General features: G+C 39.8%; 1 protein-coding gene across 3 annotated transcripts; it reads right to left on the bottom strand.

Moving 5' to 3' along the window:
- Positions 1-299: 299 nt before the first annotated feature.
- LOC125883926 (NACHT, LRR and PYD domains-containing protein 12-like) lies at positions 300-21,415 on the bottom strand. Of its 3 annotated transcripts, XM_049568568.1 has the most exons (20): positions 21,312-21,415; positions 17,179-17,263; positions 16,950-17,028; positions 16,426-16,651; positions 14,435-16,190; positions 13,255-13,428; positions 12,000-12,173; positions 10,287-10,460; positions 9,732-9,881; positions 8,514-8,687; positions 8,188-8,361; positions 8,019-8,065; positions 5,891-5,934; positions 5,696-5,760; positions 5,000-5,214; positions 4,655-4,911; positions 4,366-4,494; positions 2,797-2,920; positions 2,594-2,629; positions 300-1,097 (listed from the first exon to the last, which is right to left on the bottom strand). In XM_049568568.1, the coding sequence occupies exons 2-20, from the start codon at positions 17,247-17,249 to the stop codon at positions 820-822; spliced, it is 4,347 nt and encodes a 1,448-aa protein (XP_049424525.1). In that variant the 5' UTR covers positions 17,250-17,263; positions 21,312-21,415; the 3' UTR covers positions 300-819. The 3 variants fall into 3 exon arrangements, with proteins under 3 accessions (XP_049424525.1, XP_049424526.1, XP_049424527.1); XM_049568569.1 differs by lacking the exon at positions 9,732-9,881; XM_049568570.1 differs by lacking the exon at positions 12,000-12,173.
- Positions 21,416-21,908: the final 493 nt, after the last annotated feature.

Below are 21,908 nucleotides of genomic sequence, written 5' to 3'. Positions count from 1 at the left end.
GTGCTAGCTGAGTTTGGAGTAGTTGCACACTGCCGTCTGCACTTTTGACAAGCTGAGTACCATTTAGTGCCATTTGATTGGAGAGAGGGCAGACATCTCTACATCCGATAGCTCCAACACTCAGCAACTCTCACGACAAAAAAAAATCTAGACTGATAAATAGCACTACAGGTAAGAGGAACACATAGCACTTTGCAGTTCACCCGTTTAATGGATGACCTGCTTTACCGCCGCCTTGTGGGTAACTCACTTTAGGTTTCTGTGTGAAAAAGCTGAGAACAAAAGAAAAACAAAAACAATTATCAGGTGTAAAATTTATTTAAAAAAAGAAAAATTATATACACAGGTAAAAAAGCTTCAACTTAAAAATTTAGTTACTGTTTTTAAAAGGTGACAATACAGTAAATAAGTCATGTTGTGGGCAGGGAAACAGTAAAAACTTTCTGTTATTATATCAAATACATCTGTAGTGCATCTCAGTATGTACACATTCTCAAGTTAAGGTCAGGTTTCACAAAGAAAAAAAGACAAATTAATTTACATTTACATTCAAACCATATTAATACAATGTAATACGATACATCAATCGAAATACTTATTTCTTTCTCAACATAAACAAATAACATTTTAGTTTACCTTTAGCTTTGGTTATTAAAGAAGTGAAAAAGTCATGGCCCAAAATCAAGCAGGACTTTCTACAGCAAGAAAATCATCAGCACCATCTGGTGGACAAACTACGCAATGCAGATGCTGTTTCTTAGGGTGCTTTCAGGCCTAGCGTTGTCTTGCTTTGGTCTGAAACAAACTTAAGACATTCTTTCACCGAGATCCCTCAAGCTCAGAAATGAGAGGCCTCATACTCTTCATCCCTTTTAGGATTTCATAAAGTGCGTCTTTGCCCTTGTTTCCAGCTGCAGTCACAAACCTGTGAATGTCCCTCATCTGGTCTCGTGTGGTTTTTAAAGCTGTCACAGCATCATAGCTCGCCTTTGAGATCAACTCTCTATCCAAGAGCTCGTCCAGGATGGCTACTGTTTCATACACTCTCTCAATCAGAGCTGTCCGATGGCGATCCACGAAATGTTGACCTGAGGCAGCTACAGAAAAAAAGTAGTCACAAGTTAAACTAGTAAGTTAAGGAACTGAAAAAATGTTTAAAGAAGGGGGAGCAATTGTGTCCGGGACAACACTGTTGAGTCATTTTATCATGAAATCCTAATTTAAGGCGTCCAAGCAGCAAAGCTTCACATTATTTTTCTACTTTTTTTTTCCTCCACTAAAAGTGTTCGTGCAGCAAAGACCAACCCAGAAACATCACAAAGGGGCAGGCGGGTTGCAAATCCCAGCCACTATCCAGGCAAATATTACCCTCACTGACCTCAAGGTAGCACTGTAATAATCAGGTTTTACTTTCTCAATTGGTTTCGTCTAGAGTACAAAATTCTTTCATTCAAATGTTGTGAAACTTTCCCCTCAATTCGACATCTGTTGGGAATGGCTGGGCAAATCCTCCCAAAATGTAGTCATTATCTACAGACTTAACTGATCTTAAAAAGGTCCAGTGTGTAAGATTTAGGGGGATTTAGTGGCATCTAGTGGTGAGGAGAGGACTGCACATTGCAACCAGCTGAAACTTCTCCCGGTTAGAATTCCTTAAGCATTCATTGTTCAGGAGGTTTTTGCCAGGAGCTGAATTATCCACAGAAACTGGTAAAACCACTGAATAAAGCAATTTCATGTTAAGAAATAAGTTCTTTTCCAATGTTGTCCTCGCAGAGGGCTGCTAACCAGTGATGGCCAAATGAGGCCTCATGAACCACTGTCTTTATTTTCTGAAGCCATTTGATGGCGCTGTCTGTTCAACAAAGGTTTGAAAGGACACTTCATTGCCAGTCCTTCAGCCTTTATCTTTAAACCAAGAGCACCATCTGGTGGGGTGAGAAAATACATAAAGTGGTTCACAAGGCTTCATTTGGCTATCACTACTGCTAACTACAGTGAGGGACGTGAAAACAACCCTATCTAGAGCCAGTAGTTAGTTGGTCCGTTCTGGGCTACTGTAGAAATACAGTAGTGCAAAATGTTTCACCATGAATCCTACACACTACCTTTAAATTGTTAATGAAATTTCAATGTGTCCACTTTAATTATATAAGCCTATCAATTTAAAATTAAAACGGCTAAAAATATTGTCATGTGAAACTCGTAGCTCATGAGCTTAAGTAAATACATCAGATGTTTTTAGAAGTAGATATATGTACCTTAACTGAACAGGAGCATATAGGAATCACCATGATGGTTGTTGATTTTTTTTTTTTTTTTAAGTTTTGCTTCTTGTCAGTTAAACCTTTGAGTAAAATGGATTGATTTTTTTAAAAACATAGGAAGAAGGCAATGAGCAACGAAAGAAAAATGACCCAAAAAAAATAGCAGGAAATTAATAAAAATAAAAAATTAAAAATAAAAATAAAAAACAAGAAAATTCGTTAAAATAATAAATAACAATTATATAATAAATAAATAATTCTGTAACTAAGTAATTTTGTAAGTAATTAGTTACAATAATAACAATAACAAAATTATTTTTTCTTACCTTGCTTATGATCAGTGCTCTGACTTTGGTAGTCCTCTGAAATAAAATACAGGCCACAACTCTGGTCAGTTCATAGATAATTTGCTGAATTAATCATTTTTCTTTCAACACACACGACATTTGGTTTGCCAACTGTGCAAAACTGGCTAAAAAACAAAGACAGTGCAAATTAATTAGTGTTAAATTATTTACAAACTACTGACCTTTGTAAATGGAACAGGTCCAGACAGTGTTTTGCTCACTCTCAAGCTTGAGGGTGAAGTCGCTGTCTGCATTTCTGATGAACACCTCAAATAAATTTCTGCCATCATTTCTGAGCTCCCGTGTCTGTGGAAAACATAATGCAAGGGGTTTAAGACTTTTTTTTTTTTTTTTTTTTTAGAAATAATATTTTCACTTAAGAGGAATCCTTTACGTCATAGATTTTCCAATTATACTTAACAACAGCCTGGGAACCTGGCGAATCTACAAGCTCATGTTTCATTTGCTCTGGCAGATGTGTCCGGTTCACTGCCAGTTTTACATGCTTGCATTGGTGGGTTCGTCTTGTACTGGTGGGTGTGGTTTGTAGGGGTGTGTCATGTAGGCTCCAAATGAAAGGTGGCGGCAGATTTACATGTCTTGCGGATTGTGAACTGATGTGGGCAAGACATGGGGTCGGTTGACAGGCCACATAGCTACTCCAGGTGCAGTTTTACATACTTGCATTGGTGGGTTCGTCTTGTACTGGTGGGCGTGGTTTGTAGGGGCGTGTTGTGTAGGCTCCCAATGGAAGGTGGCGGCAGATTTACATGTTTCGTTGATCATGAACTGATGTGTAGGAATGGTAGGCGAGGCATGGGGTCGGTGGGCAGGCCGTGTTGCTGCCCCGGCTGCAACTATACATACTCACATTGGTGAGTTCGTGTTGTACTGGTGGGCGTGGTTTGTTGGGGCATGTCGTGTAGGCTCCAAATGGAAGGTGGTGGTAGATTTACATGTCTCGCTCATCGTGTACTCCAGCTGTAGCTGTACTGACTCGGACAACTTATGGAGCCTTTACTCTTAAGGCAAAATAGTGTTTTAGCTTACACACTGCCATGCCAGGGACACTATGGTGAACATACAGAGAGCTTAGTGAAGAGGAGCGCCACTGAGGCAGTTTTGAAAACAACCAACAAGGCTGCAGCTCATGTGAAACTTTCTATTGAAGTACGTTTTTCAAATTTGAATGGCAAAAAATGGCGCAGATAAATCGATATGACACCATATGACTCAGCGCTACATCAAGTTTTGTTGCTCTGATTGGTTGTGGATTTATACCAGTGGTTCCCAACTGGTCCACCAACGAGGTCCAGATTGCCCCTTAGTCATTAGTTCAAGGTCCACACAGTTTAATATATTCAGCGTCATACTTCTGTTTTGCCATGTCGCTGAGCACTCTACAGCAGGAAGCAGCACTTCAGAATAAAAGCTTGTGCCGTAAATTCGCTGTCCTTCAAAATTAGTGTTTTTTACAAACTTGGCACGTTTGCGAGTCACTTGCGGTCCATTCAGAATGGACCTGTGACCCACCAGTTGGGAACCACTGGTCTTTACAGTAGTGTCCAGAGGCATTCTGATCTACAGCCCACTGGAAATAAAAAATAAACTGAGAGGTTCCTGACTCACTTGCATTTGCAAATTGGTCCGGTGAGGCTAGGCTAACTGAACACTGTTCTAAATAATGAAATTTAAAACCGCTAGTGTGCTGTGAATACTGAGCCCCTGATATTGAAACAGTTGAAACGTACGCTGGGTTGAATTTTTGCATCCGCCTTGTCTGTTGTGAGGGAGAAATTACTTCCCAACTGCATGGACTTGTCTGGGCCTGGTTTTAGGATCTTTGTGGATCCACAGGAGTTTTGCTGTTTTTCCACTTCCTGTTAAAAAACAAACAAACAAAAAAAGCATAAACAATCCTTAAGCTCAAAGTAGCTGACATGGTTTTGGTGCTTTTATCAGGTGATGGAAATATGATATTGTCGCCATGCTGCTTTCAATTGCATCTTATAACGCTTTGAATTAAAATAAATGACGAACCTTTTGCAGAGCAGGATCGGGTGGCACCAGGTAAACATGCAATGTAAGGGCATCTTGGATTTTCATGAATATCAACACGTCGTAGAAAAGTTTGACAGGCAAGCGGAATATCTTCCGGATCATGACCATTCGTGGAGAGAAGACTGGCTGGACTAACTTGACGTGGGACGATGTCACTTCAGACACTTGTTCCAAAACATCTCCACAGGTATCCATGTGCAGAACTACAAACATGTCTGACATTTTGGAGTTCTGATCTGCAATAAAAAGTGCAGTTTTAGTGGATGGATCAATATGTCTTTGCATGTTGTAAAATGCCGATTAACTTTTTGGATTACACCTCACCTACACAGACCCAGTGTGGCAGATGCACCTCCTCCAACTTCCCAGCTGTGACTGTGATGTCCAGTAGGGGTCCTGCTGGCATGTAATCCATGCATGAAGGCCTCTCCCCGAGTTCCTCCCATGAGCAGAACTGGTATTTGAAGCTGACCTTTTCTTTACAAACCCAGCGCAGGGCAGACACGCTGCATTCAAAGCGACCTGCATCAGACTGGAGGCTAAGGAGTGAAAAGGAACACAAATGGGTTTGGATGTACTACACACTGACACACTGACGTTGCTTTTTTTCTAAAAAAGTGTGATCCATTTTCTGTGGTACATTGTAATGATATGCCATGGTAAGGAAGCTATAGTTATTTATAGATACAGACAGGAACTATCTGAATAGTTATTAGTGATGGCCAAATGAGGCCTCATGAACCACTGTCTTTATTTTCTGAAGCCACCAGATGGCGCTGTCTGGTCAACAAAGGTTTGAAAGCACATTTCATTGTAAGTCCCTCAGCCTTTATCTTTAAACCAAGAGCGCCATCTGGTGGGGTCAGAAAATAAAGAAAATAGTTCATGAGGCTTCATTTGGCCATCACTAGATTTAGTCAGTGAAAATTCTTGAAATCATTCAGCCTCAAAGTAAAACTGCCTTGAAATTGCCCCCACAGTGGGCTCCTTCAGGCTGATTTTTTTTTTTTTTTTTAATACCTATAGGTTTGATCCTCATCAGTTGTGTTGACCACAGGTTCAAGTTCGGTCCAGTCACTGGAGTCCTGTTTCAGAGGACAATACATTTCTGATAATTAGCGGAGCTCAGCTATTCTACAGACGTATTAAAATATCTGAGCATATGTCTATTGAAAAAATATATATTAAAAAATTAAATAAAAACAAAAATCTTACCACTGCACTTGCAAGGGTTCCAAGCTTCACCTTTCCAGAGGGCCCTTTGAAATCGATAAAATAAATAAAACTACTGATTAAAACATAGCTTGGGGTCTTCATGAAATATGTACATTATATAAAATACGAATATGTTTTCATAAAATGGCATTTTTGAAAATATTTCTGATAGCATGCTATTCTATGACTTTTTTTTATGACATTTTTGATGGCATACTATGCTATGATGTGTTAACGGGCATTTGTATGGCACTATATTGTGATATTTTTAAATTGCATACACTACAATGTCTTTTTTAGTTGAAGTTTAAATGACAAGCTACACTATATATACTATGACATTTAATTACATATTTGGTTACTATTGTTTTTTATGGGATTCTGTGACTTAAATTATGACCCCATTTTTTTGTTTGCAAATTTGATGTCATACATTATGTTTTTATGATGTTTTTGATATCATACTATACTATGACGTTTTTATATCATTTTTGATGTCATACTATATTACGACGTTTTTATATCATTTTCGATGTCGTACAATATTATGTTTTTATGACATTTTTGATGTCATACCACACTATGACGTTTTTATGACATTTTTGATGTCATACTATACTATGATGTTTTTATGACATTTTTGATGTGATGTGTTTTTTGTATACTTTATGTGCTCAATTATGATATTTAATATTACATTTTGATGTCATATTACTTTTTAATTGTATTTTCATGACATACTACTATGGTATTTTTGATGATATTTTGATTGTATACTACACTGTGGCCATACTATGACATTATTGATGACATTCTATTCTTCACTCTCGAGCATCTCATTTTTTAAGACACATCGAATAAATTTCATCCTCTACTGAGATTCTCACCAACCTCTAGTCGTGTACCATTATAAGCATCCTCACCAACTGCATCGGAGTACGGTAAGGCAACTTTCTGTCTCAGATCGGAAAGCACTGCAGAGAGTGGTGAAAACTGCCCAACGGATCATCAGTTCTCCGCTTCCTGCCATTGGACTGTCCAATGCAAGGATATTTACACTCCTGTCTATACTGTGTATATTGGCTTATTAGTGTATTCACTGTATTCATATCATACCTCCAGCTGTTTAATTTGTATATAATCTCCTCCAACGTATATTATTGTACTTAACACATTCTATGTTTTGCACTTCTATCTCCATGTCCAATCATGATCATAAATAAATACATCTAAGAATATTTAAACACACTTTTAATACTGGTAATACTGCTCATACTGTACATATTTAGTACATTCATACCCTATTTATTTAAAATTCTATTCATCTCATATGTTTTGCAAATTCTCTGTAAGTAAATCTGTACTGAAGTGCTGTTTGAACTTTTGATCAAATGGCAAACTGCATTCGGTCTCACGTCACTGTCTTAGAACGTGTACTCCTTGCAATGACAATAAAGTTGAATGTAATCTGCAACACAATGACTTCTTTTTATTTCTGATGACATACTACTTAGTATATATTTTTTAATGACATTTTTGATGTCATACTATACTATGACTTTTATTTTTCATGGTTTTGGACGACATATGATGCTATGACTTATTTTCATGCTTTTGAACGACACATGCTATAATATTTGTTCATGGTTTCGGACGACATACTATACGTTGACTATTTTTCATGGCTTTAGACGTGACTTTTTTATGCTGTTTTGAACGACATGCTATCCTATGACTTTTTTTATGCAGTTTTGGACAACATACTATACTATGATGTTTTTTCATGGTTTTGGACGACATGCTATCCTATGACTTTTTTCATGGTTTTGAAAGACATACTATACTATGACTTTTTCATGACAATTTTAAATTCATACTATGGTATGACGTTTTCATGACATTTGTGATGTCACACTATGACAGTTTTATTACATTTCTTATGGCATACTATCCTATTACTTTTTTGTTACTTTTTTAATGCCATACTATAGTATGACTAAAGTATTTAAATTAACCTTTCAGGTTGTGTCCCGTTGTAATCCAACTACCCTGGACTGTCTAAATAGAGGGACTGATTCAAAAAAGTTCACTGGTTAATTCTTAAGAATAATACCAAAGAAACACTTACACTTTCTCCTGCCAAATCTCAGCCTCTTTTCTCCACCATGGTCAACCCTGGGAGAATACACAAAGTCAGACCAATTCTCTTTCACAATAAAAACACTTGAACTAACGATTCATTTTTACACATAGTTAAAACAATATCCAGCTCCTCGTTTGAGAACGTGTGTCTCTACCTGAGAGTGTCCAGTCTCCAGGTTGGATCGTCTAGTGCAGTATGGAGCAGCTTTACTCCTGAATCTCCTGGGTGATTGTAACTCAGATCCAGCTCTCTTAGATGGTAGGGGTTTTCACTCAGGGCAGAGACCAGTGCAGTACAACCTTTCACTGTGACCAGACAGCCTGACAGTCTGCATGCACAAAAACACTAGCCTTCAAACAATGCTGAACAATATGTTTAGTTAAGACTGACAAAATGCCCACCATGACTGAAAATATAAGATAGGCTCAAAGTCAAATCAGTAAAAAACAAAAACAAAAAAAAACAACAAAATGAACCTACCTGAGAGTTTCAAGGCTACAGTTTGGACTCTTCAGTCCGGCAGAGAGGAGCTCCACTCCGGAATCCTCCAGGTCATTGCCACTCAGGTCCAGCTCTCTCAGACTGTATGACGGGGAGCTCAAAACTGATGCTAGAGTGTTACAGCTTCCCGCTGTCAGGTTACAGCCATTCAACCTTCAAAGAGATGCACATGTTTAAAGTGCCACTTACTAATGTTTGATTTGGTGAGCTCTTATTTCATTAAAGTGTTTGACAGGATTTAATTTCTAGCGAGATTTAAAATCATACAGGTCCAGTCAGTGCTGAAACACTGGGACAGACAAGGAGTTGGCAGCTTATTAGGTACAACTAATTGAATCTCATGCAGTCTAATACAACAGTCCAGCAATAAATTCTTAAATGATACTGAAAATATACTGAGAAACACCTCTCAGTATAACACAATGCAATTCACCAGCAACACAAACTGCAACCTCCAACATGACCAAAAAATTTAATTTACACTTAAACAGTTTAAACAAAAGATGAATTAAATAAACTTTATGAAGGTAGAATTTACAGCAGGACTGTTGTTTTAGATGGCGAGTCAGTTTTAGCTAGGTGTACCTAATAAACTAGCATGAGTGTTTTTCAGGGTTCCTACACATTTGGAATTTCAAAATTCCATACTTTTCCATACCCAAACTTCCAGACTTCTCGTGGGGTGGGGTGGGGGGTATCAGAGCGGAGACAGTGGAGTGACGGACCGCGGGAGAGAGAAAGGCAGGCGAGCAGTGACACACATCCTGCGACTAGAGTTGCTTTACCTGCGACAGCTGTTTTATTTTTATTCTCCCCTTCCTCAATGCAGTTCCATCATGTAGCGTGACAAAAATAGGATTTATTATGAATCGTTAAGGGCATCTGTTAGTTATTTTTGGAAATACCTAATTTTCTATTTTAGAAAACATTATTTTAGAACAGTGGTAATAGTCTGGAAACATAAATATTTTTCCATACTTTATTTTTCATTTTCCATACTTTTTAATACCTGGAAATTGATCAAATTTATTTCCATACTTTTCCATACTTTCCATACTTGCGTAGGAACCCTGGTTTTTTAAAACTAATTTAACAAACCCTAATTTGATAGAACATGAGATTACATCATGGTCTGTGAAATAGCTTCCTGGCCTCTGATATAAAAGTAGAACAGGTCACAAACTGAATTATCCTGACCTGAGAGTTTTGAGTCTACAGTTTGAACTCTGCAGTCCAACAGAGAGCAGCTTCACTCCTGAATCCCTCCGGTTGTTGTAAATCAGGTCAAGCAGGGATTGGATCTCAGAGTTCCTGACATACCGTTTAAGAACGGTGACACTTGGGGTTCTTTCCCATAAAAAAAAAAAAGTAGCATATTACTTTTAGCAGTAACTAAGTACCACAGAGCATTACTCTACTACGAGGATTTTGGGTACTATTATTACATTTACGATGTCATGTATAAGTACAGGTTACCATCTGAAATTAAGTATTTACTTTTTTAACTGGCAAGTTCAAAATAGCCAGAAAAAATAAGAAAAAAATGACCAGAAACCAGAAAAAAATATCCCCCAAAGGTTTTTGTGTCTTGTCATGCCATTACAGGCTACATTAGAGTCAGGACTTACTTCATAACTTCAAACACGAGGTTACTTCTGGCCTATGAAATAGTTTCTTTGCTTCTGTTATAAAGGTAAAACAGGTCACTGTTGAATGTGTAGGGTCACTCTGCACAAATGGAGTTATCCTGACCTGAGAGTTTTGAGTCCACAGTGTGGATTCTGCAGTCCAACAGCGAGCAGCTCCGCTCCTGACACCTCCAGGTCGTTGTTACTCAGGTCAAGCTCTTTCAGATTATTGGACGGGGAGCTGAGAACTGAGGCCAAAGCTTCACAGCTTCTCTCTGTCAGCTTACAGCCATTCAACCTACAAGGAGATGTACAATATTTCATATATTCACTACTGAGCCAGGCAGATTGAGGTGCCACTCAGGTTTGAGTGTCATCCTGACAAATTGTTCAAGAACTCCAACACTTTGGGTTCTTTGTAAAAAACAAGTATCACATAAGAACAGTGTCGGCGGTACAAAAATAACACATTACATAAACATAAACCACCGCACACTGAACTGAATTACTGTGGTTTTATTAAGATCAAACAACGCATTTAACCCGTGGCTTCTTCAGGTTTGCTCAACAGAATCACATGAGCAAAATAAGAAGCTAAATATACATGGTTCACATGACTATTAGTTATTTCAATTTTCTTTTTCATTATTTTTCTCTCACATTCTTCAAAAATATTTCTCAAAAGATAATTTACTATATTATTTTATTACTTTATTATAAATTTACACAAATTACATAGATCAAAAAACAAACAAGATTCATAGAGTATAAGAGTTACAAGAATTATATGTGATTGAAGCCCATTTAACCTCCCCTCCACAGGTAATTTGGATCCATAGGGAGAGATGAGCCTTGTGACTTCCTTGTCACTCCCCCTTTCCATTTAGCAGTGTCTTTATAAAATCTTTGTCTCAGTCGTCTGCATAATGGGATGAGTTTAAATCACATTATTCTTGTGACTCATGTACTCTCTATGAATCTTGTTTGTTTTTTTGAGCTATGTAATTTTAGTCAATTCATTATGCTTTTTGGATAAATTGTATAAAATAACTTTTGAAAAATGTTTTTGAAGAACATGAAAGAAATAATATTGAAAAAGTGAAATAACTGTGATAACTGTGTCCGTTCAGTTTCCTGGATCTTTCCTCTGCATTCCTCCCAGTGTTAAAAGGTGTTCCTCAGGGTTCAATACAGGGGCCATTGTTGTTTTCTATATGTAGATAATCTCTGTGACAATTTATCAAATGCTGCCCACCATTTCTACGCAGATGATACCCGTCATCTATTGTTTGTCCCCTTCAGTAGCAAAAGCTCTGGAATACATGCAGTCTGCCTTTGATGTTGTTCAGACCCACTTAATACAACTTAAGCTGGTGTTAAATGCAGAAAAATCCAAATTCATGCTATTTTCAAAAAGCAAGACTTAACATCTGATCTTCCAAAGATTTTAACTACTCAAGGAACTGACACTGAAATTGTTAAAACTTACAAGTATTTAGGTATCATCATTGATCAGAACTTGTCTTTTAAATTATATATCAAACACCTTGTTTCCAAGCTGAAGGTTAAATTGGGCTTCTTTTTTAGAAATAAATCTAACTTCTACCTTCAGGCAAGGAAACACTTGATATCTGCAACTTTTTTTGACCTCTTCTGGATTATGGTGATTTGCTTTTCATGAATGCCCCTGATCAGTGCCTAAAGAAGTTAGACACTGTGTATCATTGTGCTTTGGCTTTATTACTGGTTGTGGCAGTCGCATACACCACTGTACAAAAGTAGAACAGGTCACTGTTGAATGTGTAGGGTCACTCTTCACAAACTGAGTTATCCTGACCTGAGAGTTTCAAGTCTACAGTGCGGACTCTGCAGTGCAACAGCGAGCAGCTCCGCTCCTGAATCCGCCAGGTCGTTGTTACTCAAGTCAAGCTCCTTCAGATTACTGGATCGGGAGCTGAGAACTGCAGCCAAAGCTTTGCAGCTTCTCTCTGTCAGCTGACAGCCATTCAACCTACAAGGAGATGCACAATATGTCAGCCACTCAGGTAAAAGCGTCAGCGTTCTTGACGTTTTTTTTTTTAACTACGAAACTTTGGGTTCTCTGTAGAAAGAAAAAAAATCACATATTAACAGTTTTGGGGGTAACGTGTTGGGGTCTGTGTCCACATGTTTTTCTTTAGTAAAAAAGCAGAGGTGCTGGGGAGTGCTTCATACCAGCACTTCATTAAAAAAAAAAGCACTCCCAGCACACAGTGCAACATTACAAAGGATTGATCACACAGTCAACAACAAACTTACAAAGCCAACAGTGATAAAAGGACATCACTTACGAGCAACATCCAGGGTTAGTTTACTTAAGATTACTTCAAACATGAAATTACTTGTGGCCTGTGAAATAGTTGCTTGGCCTCTGTTATAAAAATAGAACAGGTCTATGTTAATGAGTAGGGTCGCTCTTAACGAACTGAGTTCAGTCAGGAACACTTTAGTCAAAGAAAACTTTATTTCCATTTGCAGAATTATATTTGACTGTATGGCTCTGTTCTCGGCCTCTCTGCCTTTCCTCGGGCCGATGCAGAAAGCCTCTTCCACTCGCCTATGTGGAAAACCTAAGGCGGAGAGAGCGCACCTTTCTGCCCTTCCACATGCAAATTAGGAAAGCCTGAGGTGGAGAAAGTACACCTATCTGCCCTTCCATGCGCCTATATGGAAAGCCTAAGGCAGGGAGAGCAGCAGCAGCAAAGACACCCAGGAACAGAACAGAGCAGCATCAATGACAAACAGAAATGACACTGATAAGTCAGACACAGCATGAAAAGGGGGAGCTGGGGTGGAGGCAGCTTGCAAAGCGGCTTGCAGAGGAAGCAACAACAGAAGGCAGACCAGAGCAGTTTAAATAGGGCGCCCTGAATGAGATTTCCTAATTGATTGCATAGAAAGGAATCATGTGATCTATCAGCTGACTTCCTTCCATCAATCAGCTGCTCCATCAGCTGACTGGGCTGTTTGAGATCAGCTGATGTAGCTGGGATGTGAGCTGAGCTTGAAATCATGTCCTGCCTGAACTAATGCTATGCTCAATTTATCCTGACCTGAGAGTTTCGAGGTCACAGTGTGGGCTCTGCAGTCCAACAGCGAGCAGCTCCAATCCTGAATCCTCCAGGTCGTTGTTACTCAGGTCAAGCTCTTTCAGATTACTGGATCGGGAGCTGAGAACTGAGGCCAAAGCCTCGCAGCTTCTCTCTGTCAGCTGACAGCCATTTAACCTACAAGGAGATATACAGTATGTCATGTAATCGCTACTCAGGTTAAAGAATGAATGAATAAGATATACTGTTCAAGAACTCTGACACTTTGGGTTCTTTGTAAAAAAGTAGTAGAAGTAATAAAAAGGATTTCAGTTTATATCAACTCATTAAAAAAAGTTCTAAAATTGAATTAAAAGCTGTTATAATCAAATTAAATAAAATGCTGGTATAATAAAGATAGATAAAGTCTTTTATAGTCTAAAGCTTTGTTCTAAGGTTAATAAATTGCTCTTTTGATAAAGTTAAATAAAGTACTGTTCTAATGAAATGAATCAAAGCAGAACCACTGGTGCTTTAATTCTGAAGCAGCTTGTCTTATCTTGGGCCAGAAGTGTTGATCTTATTGTTGTAAATTTCCAGTCAACAGTTAGCAGAACGTGAAACTGTTACCATGGTGCCAATATGAGGATTGGTTCACTGTGAGCTGGAAATACACTAACAGCTCTCCAGTTCATATATTAATATTTGCAAGTCACAGTGGTGCTCCATGGTCGCAAAATGCAACTAAATAGACGTGGTCTGAAGCCCTGCAGATAAAAAACACACACTTCACCTGCATATACACTGGGGGTCGGGGGGGTCCAGTATAGTATCACAGCATTTCATGTGACAATATTGTAACGACACACAGATGCGAAATATCGATTTTTTTATTTTCTAAATTACCAATATCGAAGCAAGTTTCATGCCAGTGGCTTTTTAGTTTCCTGCTCACAGTGAATAATCATCATGTTCAATGGTGCTGTGTTAACAGTTAAACTTTTAATGATAGTGTGAGCGGGTAAGACTCAGGTGAAGGTAACGCAAAACCTGTGTAATCAATCAGTAACACAATACTTTATACAGACAGTAGTATTGTAAAGTAACTTATTGCTCTCAAATGAAAGTAATAAGTGATATGTGATGTAGAAAATTAACTTGCAGAACGCTACGTATCAATAAATCCAGTTATTTATCCACTTACAGTGATGTACTGGAGGCTTTGACCACCGGCAGCAGCCTCAGCAGACCCTCCTCTGAAGCAGAGTATTTCTTCAGGTCAAACACATCCAGCTCTTCTTCTGATGACAGTAAGATGAAGACCAGAGCTGACCACTGAGCAGGGGAGAGTTGGTCTGTGGAGAGATTCCCTCGTCTCAAATGCTCTTGGACGCCCTCATGCAGAGAATGGTCATTCAGCTCATTCAAGCAGTGAAACAGATTAATGCCTCTCTCTGGGGAGGGATTCTCGCAGATTTTCTCCTTGATGTACTGGACTGTTTCCTTTATTGTCTTTGGGTTATTTCTAGTTGGTTTCAGCAGACCTTGGAGGAGAGCCTGATTGGTCTCCAGTGAAAGCCCCAAAAGGAAGCGAAGAAACAAGTCCAGATGTCCATTTGGAGACTTTAAGGCCATGTCCACAGCTCTCTGGTAGAAGTCTTTTGCAGCAGGTTTGTGCCGGAGTTTCACAGGCCACCAAGAGGTGGCTGGCATGTTGGACAAAAGATTGACACCAGAGTTGTTGAAGGTCAAGAAGACGTGAAGAGCAGCTAGAAACTCCTGAATGCTCAGATGGACAAAGCTGAAAATCTTTTCCCGGAACAGCCCTCTCTCCTCTCGAAAGATCTCTGTGAACACACCTGAGAACACAGAGGCTTCTTGGATATCAATGCCACACTTGTGCAGGTCTTCTTCATAGAAGATCAAGTTGCCTTTCTCCAGCTGCTCAAAAGCCAGTTTTCCAAGAGACAGAATCATCTTCTTTGTTGTTTTGTTCCAGACAGGGTATTCATGTTGGGGTATGTCATCATTCATATAATACTTGGAGTGCATCACTTTAGACTGAACCAACAGGAAGCGGATATAAAACTCAGTCAGAGTCCTGGGCAGCTCTCCCCTTTCTGTGGTTGTCAAAATATGCGCAAAAACTTCAGAAACCATGGAGCAGAAGAGTGGAACGTGGCACAGGACGCAAAGCATCCGTGAACCCTTGATGTGGGCAATGATTCTGCTGGCCATCTCCTCATCTCTGAATCTCCTCCTGAAGTACTCTTCCTTTTGTGGATCGGTGAACCCTCTCACCTCTGTCACCATGTCAACAAACTCTCGAGGGATCCGATTGGCTGCTGCTGGTCGTGTGGTTATCCAGAGGCGAGCAGAGGGAAGCAGCGTCCCTCTGATCAGGTTTGTCAGCAGCACATCCACTGAGGTCAACTCTGTCACATTGGTCACAATCTCATTGTTGCCGAAGTCCAAAGGAAGTCGACACTCATCCAGACCGTCGAAGATGAACAGAACACGGAAACTGTCAAATCTGTAGATTTCTGCTTCCTTGGTTTCCCTGAAGAAATCATGCACAAGTCTCACCAAGCTGTACTTTTTGTCTTTTACCAAGTTCAGCTCCTGGAAAGTGAACGGAAATGTGAATTCTATGTCCTGGTTGGAGTGGCCTTCAGCCCAGTCCAGAATAAACTTCTGAGTTGAAACTGTTTTCCCAATGCCAGAAACTCCACATGTCATCACCGTTCGGTTTGGCTGATCCCTTCCAGGTAAGGGTTTAAAGATGTCCACACATTCGAGTGATGTGTCTTTTTGTTTGTTGGCTCCTCCATCGTCTCGCGCTGTAATGTAGAGCTCTGTGTAGATGTCATTTAGAAGATTTGGGTTTCCATCCCCCTCATTCAAACGCTGACATTTTTGCTTCAGATTAGACTTGAGTTGACGCTGGCACATGGCGATTTCTGATGAGTAGAAAACAAATAGCATTAATGACTGGATTTAGTTTGGATGGGTGAAAATTACTCACCAATATGCATTATGGTGCAGGCTCTTGCCTATGCTCTGTATGCAGTTTGAAGGGTGTTGAACACTGTGATTATCTTAATCTAATTCAATGTAATCTAATTAAAGCAGTGTAATCTAATTAATGTAATGTAATTATTTACTTCATGTTCATCTTTATTTCTAAAGGCTTACTTTTTTGCAGATAGTCAGCCAGATCGTTTTGATGCATATTCCTCAGGAAGTGCTGTGTGATCTTCAGAAAGGCCTCTTTGCTCCTCTTCTGCTCTTCATCTTGACCTACACCATACATCCCCTCTTCATAAGAAGTCTCTAAGATTTCTGGGTGATCTGTACTCACTGCCTTCTGGAATCTCTTCAGCTCCTTCTTCACAAAAGTGACAATGATTGCCTCAAGCCGCTGAAAAAGAAATAGGTAAGGATTAGGAAATTGAATAATTGTTTATTAACTTTCTAGCAATGCATTTCACAGTTTACAACTACAACTGTGAGCACATCGCCTGACTCTGCTCCAGCATCTCAGCTGTGGTGCGCACCTCTGTGCCGGTGCTGAGAATCTAGTAATGATGGGACTGCCCTCATTTCCAATAATGCCTGTCTAGTGCTGATCTAAGGCCAGATGAAATCCTCTGGCGGGCCGGTTGAGACATTTCCACACAGAAATGTCGTGTAATGTTTCTTGCTGTACATTTACCTACCGTAAATATAGTTTCCAGCTCTGCTTTCTGAAGCAAGACAGACAGACCACTGGATTCCTCTGAAATCTCCTTGGGGTCTCTGGGAAGAACACACGAGGGTCAATTTATGTGCCATGCATCCATCAACATCTTAATGTGTTTTTTTTTTTTTTTAAATCAATCTACAATCATTATTTTAAATTCTTTAACTTCTTCCTGTTATCCTTTTAATTCTACTTTGTGTGTTTACCCTTTAGGTTTCCATGGCCTCTTGGTTTTAGAGGGAGTTACTCCCTCCACGTTCTTTTCCGACAGACTCATAGCAGAGCACGCACCTGTACACAAACATATGCAACATGTTGTAAGAGTTCATACAGTATTCTCTGAAGATTGCTACGGGCAAAACATAAAAACATACAGCACAGATTACAATTCTTACGGCTCTGATTGAAAGGAATGAGGTGGGATCATGACATGAAATAACTGAAAACACATACATTTATATATACATACATATACATTTATCAATTTTACGTAACTGCTTATTCTGTTAGGGATCACAGGGTTGCTGGAGCATTAGGCGAGAGGCGTGGTACAGCGGGGTATCACAGGGCCGACACATAGAAACAAACATTCTCGGTCACATTCAAACCTACTGTCCAATTAACCTGACGTGCATGTCTTTGGCCTGTGGGAGGAAACCAGAGCACCCAGAGAAAACCTATGCTTGTTATTTGTTGACTTCATTAGTTTTCAGTTTGGAGATGCCAAAATGTCAAGAGACATCCAGAGATAATTTTTCCAGGTTAATTCATGTTATGTTTATTTATTTGAATGGGGACAATGGACAAAGACAATTTACCTTCAAAAACAAGGAGCGATGTAGGCTTATGTTTCATTTTTAACAAACTGTTGTCCCTGGTCCCTGGGCAGGTAGGTACGTATAATTAGACATAACAATACGAGATTGGACATTAAAAAAGCACAAAATACTAAACAGATGAGTTGTAAAAAAAAAAAAATTCACCTCCAGTGCAGTCGTCATGAAAGTCAAAATTAGCTATAGAAACCGACACGGTGTTTTTGTACCAGCCTGATAAAAACGTTTAATGTTGGGCATTTAAACATGGGTGTCTATGGGGACTGACTGACTTCTGGAGCCAGCCTCAAGTGGCAAATAGAGGAACTGCAGTTTTTGCCACAGGACAGGACAGGACATGACGTCAGTGACAGCGCTTGAATTTTGCATTGGAGCCAGTTCTATTGGAGTCAATGGGGCGGGCACAGCAAATCACACTATAACCCCTTATATCTCTGTTGTTTCAACTCTGAATGAAAAATCCTTCCACCATATTAAAAAAACACACTGTGTGATGTTGACTGACCGATCATGGCTCTGTCCAGTAGCTGAATATAAGCCAACTCGAGCCCATTTGTTCCAGGATAGCTAACATTACGTCATAATCAGACAGGAATTATAACCAGATCAGTTCTTAAAGACTCTGGTTATTATTCTGGCTGAGAATTAATGAAACAGTGTGTCAGGTAAATAGGTGGCACAATGGTGCAGCGGTTAGCATTGTCACCTAACAGCAAGAGGGTTTCTGGTTGGAACCCAGGGTGAGGAGTTCATACCCAGGGTGGAGTTTCCATGTTCTGTCAATGTCAGCATGGGTTTTCTCCAGGTGCTCCAGCTTCCTCCCACAGTCCAAAAAGATGCAGGTTACTTGGTGAGTCTATATTGTCAGTGCCGTAGGTGTGAATGTGAGCCTGAATGGTTGTCTGTCTCCATGTGTCAGCCCTGTGATAGTCTGGCGACCTGTCCAGGGTGTACCCCACCCCTCGCCCAATGTCAGCTGGGATAGGATCCAGCCCCCCAGCGACCCTGACCCCTGACAGTGGTTACGGAAAATGAATGAATCAATGATTAAAGTTATAGTTGGTAATCCTGTTCAGAAACACTTTTTGTTATACTGGGTAAAATGGTCCTTCCACCCTGAGAGTAGTCAATACATAATGTGTTCAGAAAAAGGAATGAAAAAAAATCAGACTTCTGTGGCAGCTGCAAGCTTGTAAAAACTCTGACCAATCACTGCCATTCGGTGCGAATGGAAAGAACCATTCAGATGCCTTCATGTCTTGTATTGCCTGAGCCCCACTCTGTCCCTCCTTCCCTCCCTCCTCCCTGCGCGCACTCATCACATGTCACCGTTGCCGGAAATATTCAGCACTCCTCAGCAGAAATACTGAGTAAGCAGGAGTTTGCTGCACAATGGCAGAGAAAATGCAGCCAGAAGTACCACTTCATTGTTACTTGTATTGGCTCACCCCACTAAACAGGCTGAGAAGAGAAAGTCAGAGGCAGAAAAGGATAAAGTGAGAGGACAAACCAGACATCAACAGCAGTCCAGCTTTTGAACAGTGGAGACAACTGAGGGAGCTGAAGGGCCTGAAAAGTGATGCAGAGGTTGCTGTCTTTCTGTTGGACAGGTAATTATTTGTTAGCTTCGGGGGGATTTGTTATTTTACTCGGCTCTCCTCTGCTCTGCTCACTGCAGGCTGCACGTTCAGGCATGTCTGGGCTCGTGGCTTTGGATGGAGCACTGACGGGCGGGGGAGCAGGGGGTGGAGCTTAGAGGAGGTGCCGCTTTCAAATCTTGCTAGCTCTCCAACATTACCAACTATAGCTTTAAGTTAGATAAATATCTCCAAAACAGGCCTTGACTGTATGCTACAATGCCTTATAGCTTGCTTCAGTAATTTACAGTTGTATATAGGATAATGTTAGATGACTAATGTTAGCACTGCAGCTCTCTGTCTCAAGGATTTTTGCTAACTAATGTTTATGGTTCACAATTACACGGGGCAGTTCAACAGGTTAACATTGGCTAAACAAAGTCCAAATGCTAACTTAGTTCATTGATGAGCAAAGTAACAAGTACCAGGAAGTGATGAAGATCCAAATTTAGAATATTTTTGCAAGTAGCAAAGGAAACATTGAATAATGTTTGCCATCCTGAATGTTGTTAAATATTGTTGTCGGTTTGACGTCAAATGAGTGGTGTGATGGATGGTATACCTAGGTGTACGGGTGTATCCACCTCCTTTTGTGGTTCTATGCAGTGTACTAGTGACGGCCAAATGAAGCCTCATGAACCACTTTCTTTATTTTCTGACCCCACCAGATGGCACTCTTGGTTTAAAGATAAAGGCTGAATGACTGGCAATGAAGTGTGCTTTCAAGTCTTTGTTGAACAGACAGCGCCATCTGGTGGCTTCAGAAAATAAAGACAGTGGTGCATGAGGCCTCCCAGGGCTACTTTCTTGAATGTGTGTCTTAAACTGATGACAGCTTGTCTTAGAGTGATGGCGTTTAAAAGCGGCAGGCTAATCCATGGCTATAGTCCCGTTATTTTTGCTGCATGTGTTTATCCACAGCAGGGCAGGTAAAAGAAGTTTACCTGTTGGAGGTGACCTGTTTGAAAAGTTGCAGGAAGAGCCTGTTGTCTGCAGCTCTCACTTCTCACTGTGGCTGTTTCTGCTTTCATTATTCCTCTTTGCGCTATTAATAGACTTGCTTTTATTGAAGAAAAGCAGCTGACGAGTTCCGCAAATTCCGCAGCAGCTTCACACAACTTCTAAAACGGCGGACAGCGAACGTGAAACAGTAAAATAAAGCAGATATCTAAAGTAAAAACAGGACGCAGGAGAGAAACTAAACTCCAAACCACAAATCTGCAGCAACTGTGTGATGCTATCATGTCAATATGGACCAAAATCTCTGAGGAATGTCTCCAGCACCTTGTTGAATCTATGACACCAAGAATTAAGGCAGCTCTGAAGGCAAAAGGGGTCCCACCTGGTACTAGCAAGGTGTACCTAATAAAGTGGCCAGTGAATGTATACATACATTTAAGAGGTGTTGCCAATAACACAAACACAACAATAGCCAACATGTCACTATCACTGTTCTCACTTTTATTTTAAAAAGCTACACATCATATTCATCCACAAAATAATCTGGAAAGTCGGAAATCAGACCGGAAGTACAGCGAGGTGTTTCAGGGAGGTGACACACCGTCTCATCTGGTTTTTAGAAGTTGCACATTGCAGGTAGTTGCCTGTTTCAACTCGTCGCCAAATCTTGGTCTGAACGCGGCCTTACACGAGACGAGCACCGTCAACATTGCCTCTGGTGAAACTGAAAGAGTTGTCAGCGTTTGTTTCTCTCCGCCATCGTTATGAGGTCACTTTCTGTGTGTGTGTGTGTGTGTGTGTGTGTAGGCTTGGAGCCCTGGGGTCCGTTTCATAACGCGGTTCGGGTTAACCGGATCGAGTCACGTTTATAACTTTAAATAAACTTGTAGAGAACATTTTACTAACCTTGGCTTTGCCTTCAGCTGACAGTTGCCTCTTCCATCGCTGTGTGTGTCTTCCTCAAACTGAGACTTCCTCTGGACACACTCACACTCCTGCAGTGGTGTTATCAGAGGGCGTGGTAGGAATCTGCCCTGAGTCAAGCCTGTCAGGTTGCACTGCCCCCACTCCATTCGGCGGTAGTTTCATACTTGACAACATAAACATTGTAAACAGGGGGATGGAGAGACTGGGCCCTCCAACAATGTGTTGTGTGACGAATGGGCCCTCATGAGTGATCCCCCCTTTTATATAAATCAAATATTCCATAACCATAATAAACTATTCTATAAGTCAAACATTTCATAACTATAAACCAATTATTCTAAAAATTAAATTTTCTATAACTATTAAAACAACTATTCTATAAATCAAATATTATATAACTGTAAATCAAATATTCTATAGCTATGAATCAAATATCCTATAATCAAATATTCTATAACTATTAAAACAACTATTCTATAAATCAAATATTATATAAGTATAAATCAAATATTATATAACTGTAAATCAAATATTCTATAACTATTAAAACAACTATTCTATAAATCAAATATTATA

Source organism: Epinephelus fuscoguttatus, linkage group LG23 (assembly GCF_011397635.1).
Source record: "Epinephelus fuscoguttatus linkage group LG23, E.fuscoguttatus.final_Chr_v1".
NCBI classification, from domain to species: Eukaryota; Metazoa; Chordata; class Actinopteri; order Perciformes; family Serranidae; genus Epinephelus; species Epinephelus fuscoguttatus.
Note: the sequence above shows the minus strand (reverse complement) of the source record. Positions and strands in the feature narration are given on the sequence as shown.

What these genes read in the sequence shown, in the direction of transcription:
- LOC125883926 (XM_049568568.1), bottom strand. Translation starts at nt 17,249, where the DNA reads ATGAGTCTGTCGGAAAAGAACGTGGAGGGAGTAACTCCCTCTAAAACC. An exon ending in CCGATCCTGCTCTGCAAAAG is followed by an intron (nt 4,495 to 4,654) that starts GTTCGTCATTTA and finishes GTTTTTTAACAG; the next exon opens with GAAGTGGAAAAACAGCAAAA. An exon ending in GACCTGTTCCATTTACAAAG is followed by an intron (nt 2,630 to 2,796) that starts GTCAGTAGTTTG and finishes ATTTTATTTCAG; the next exon opens with AGGACTACCAAAGTCAGAGC.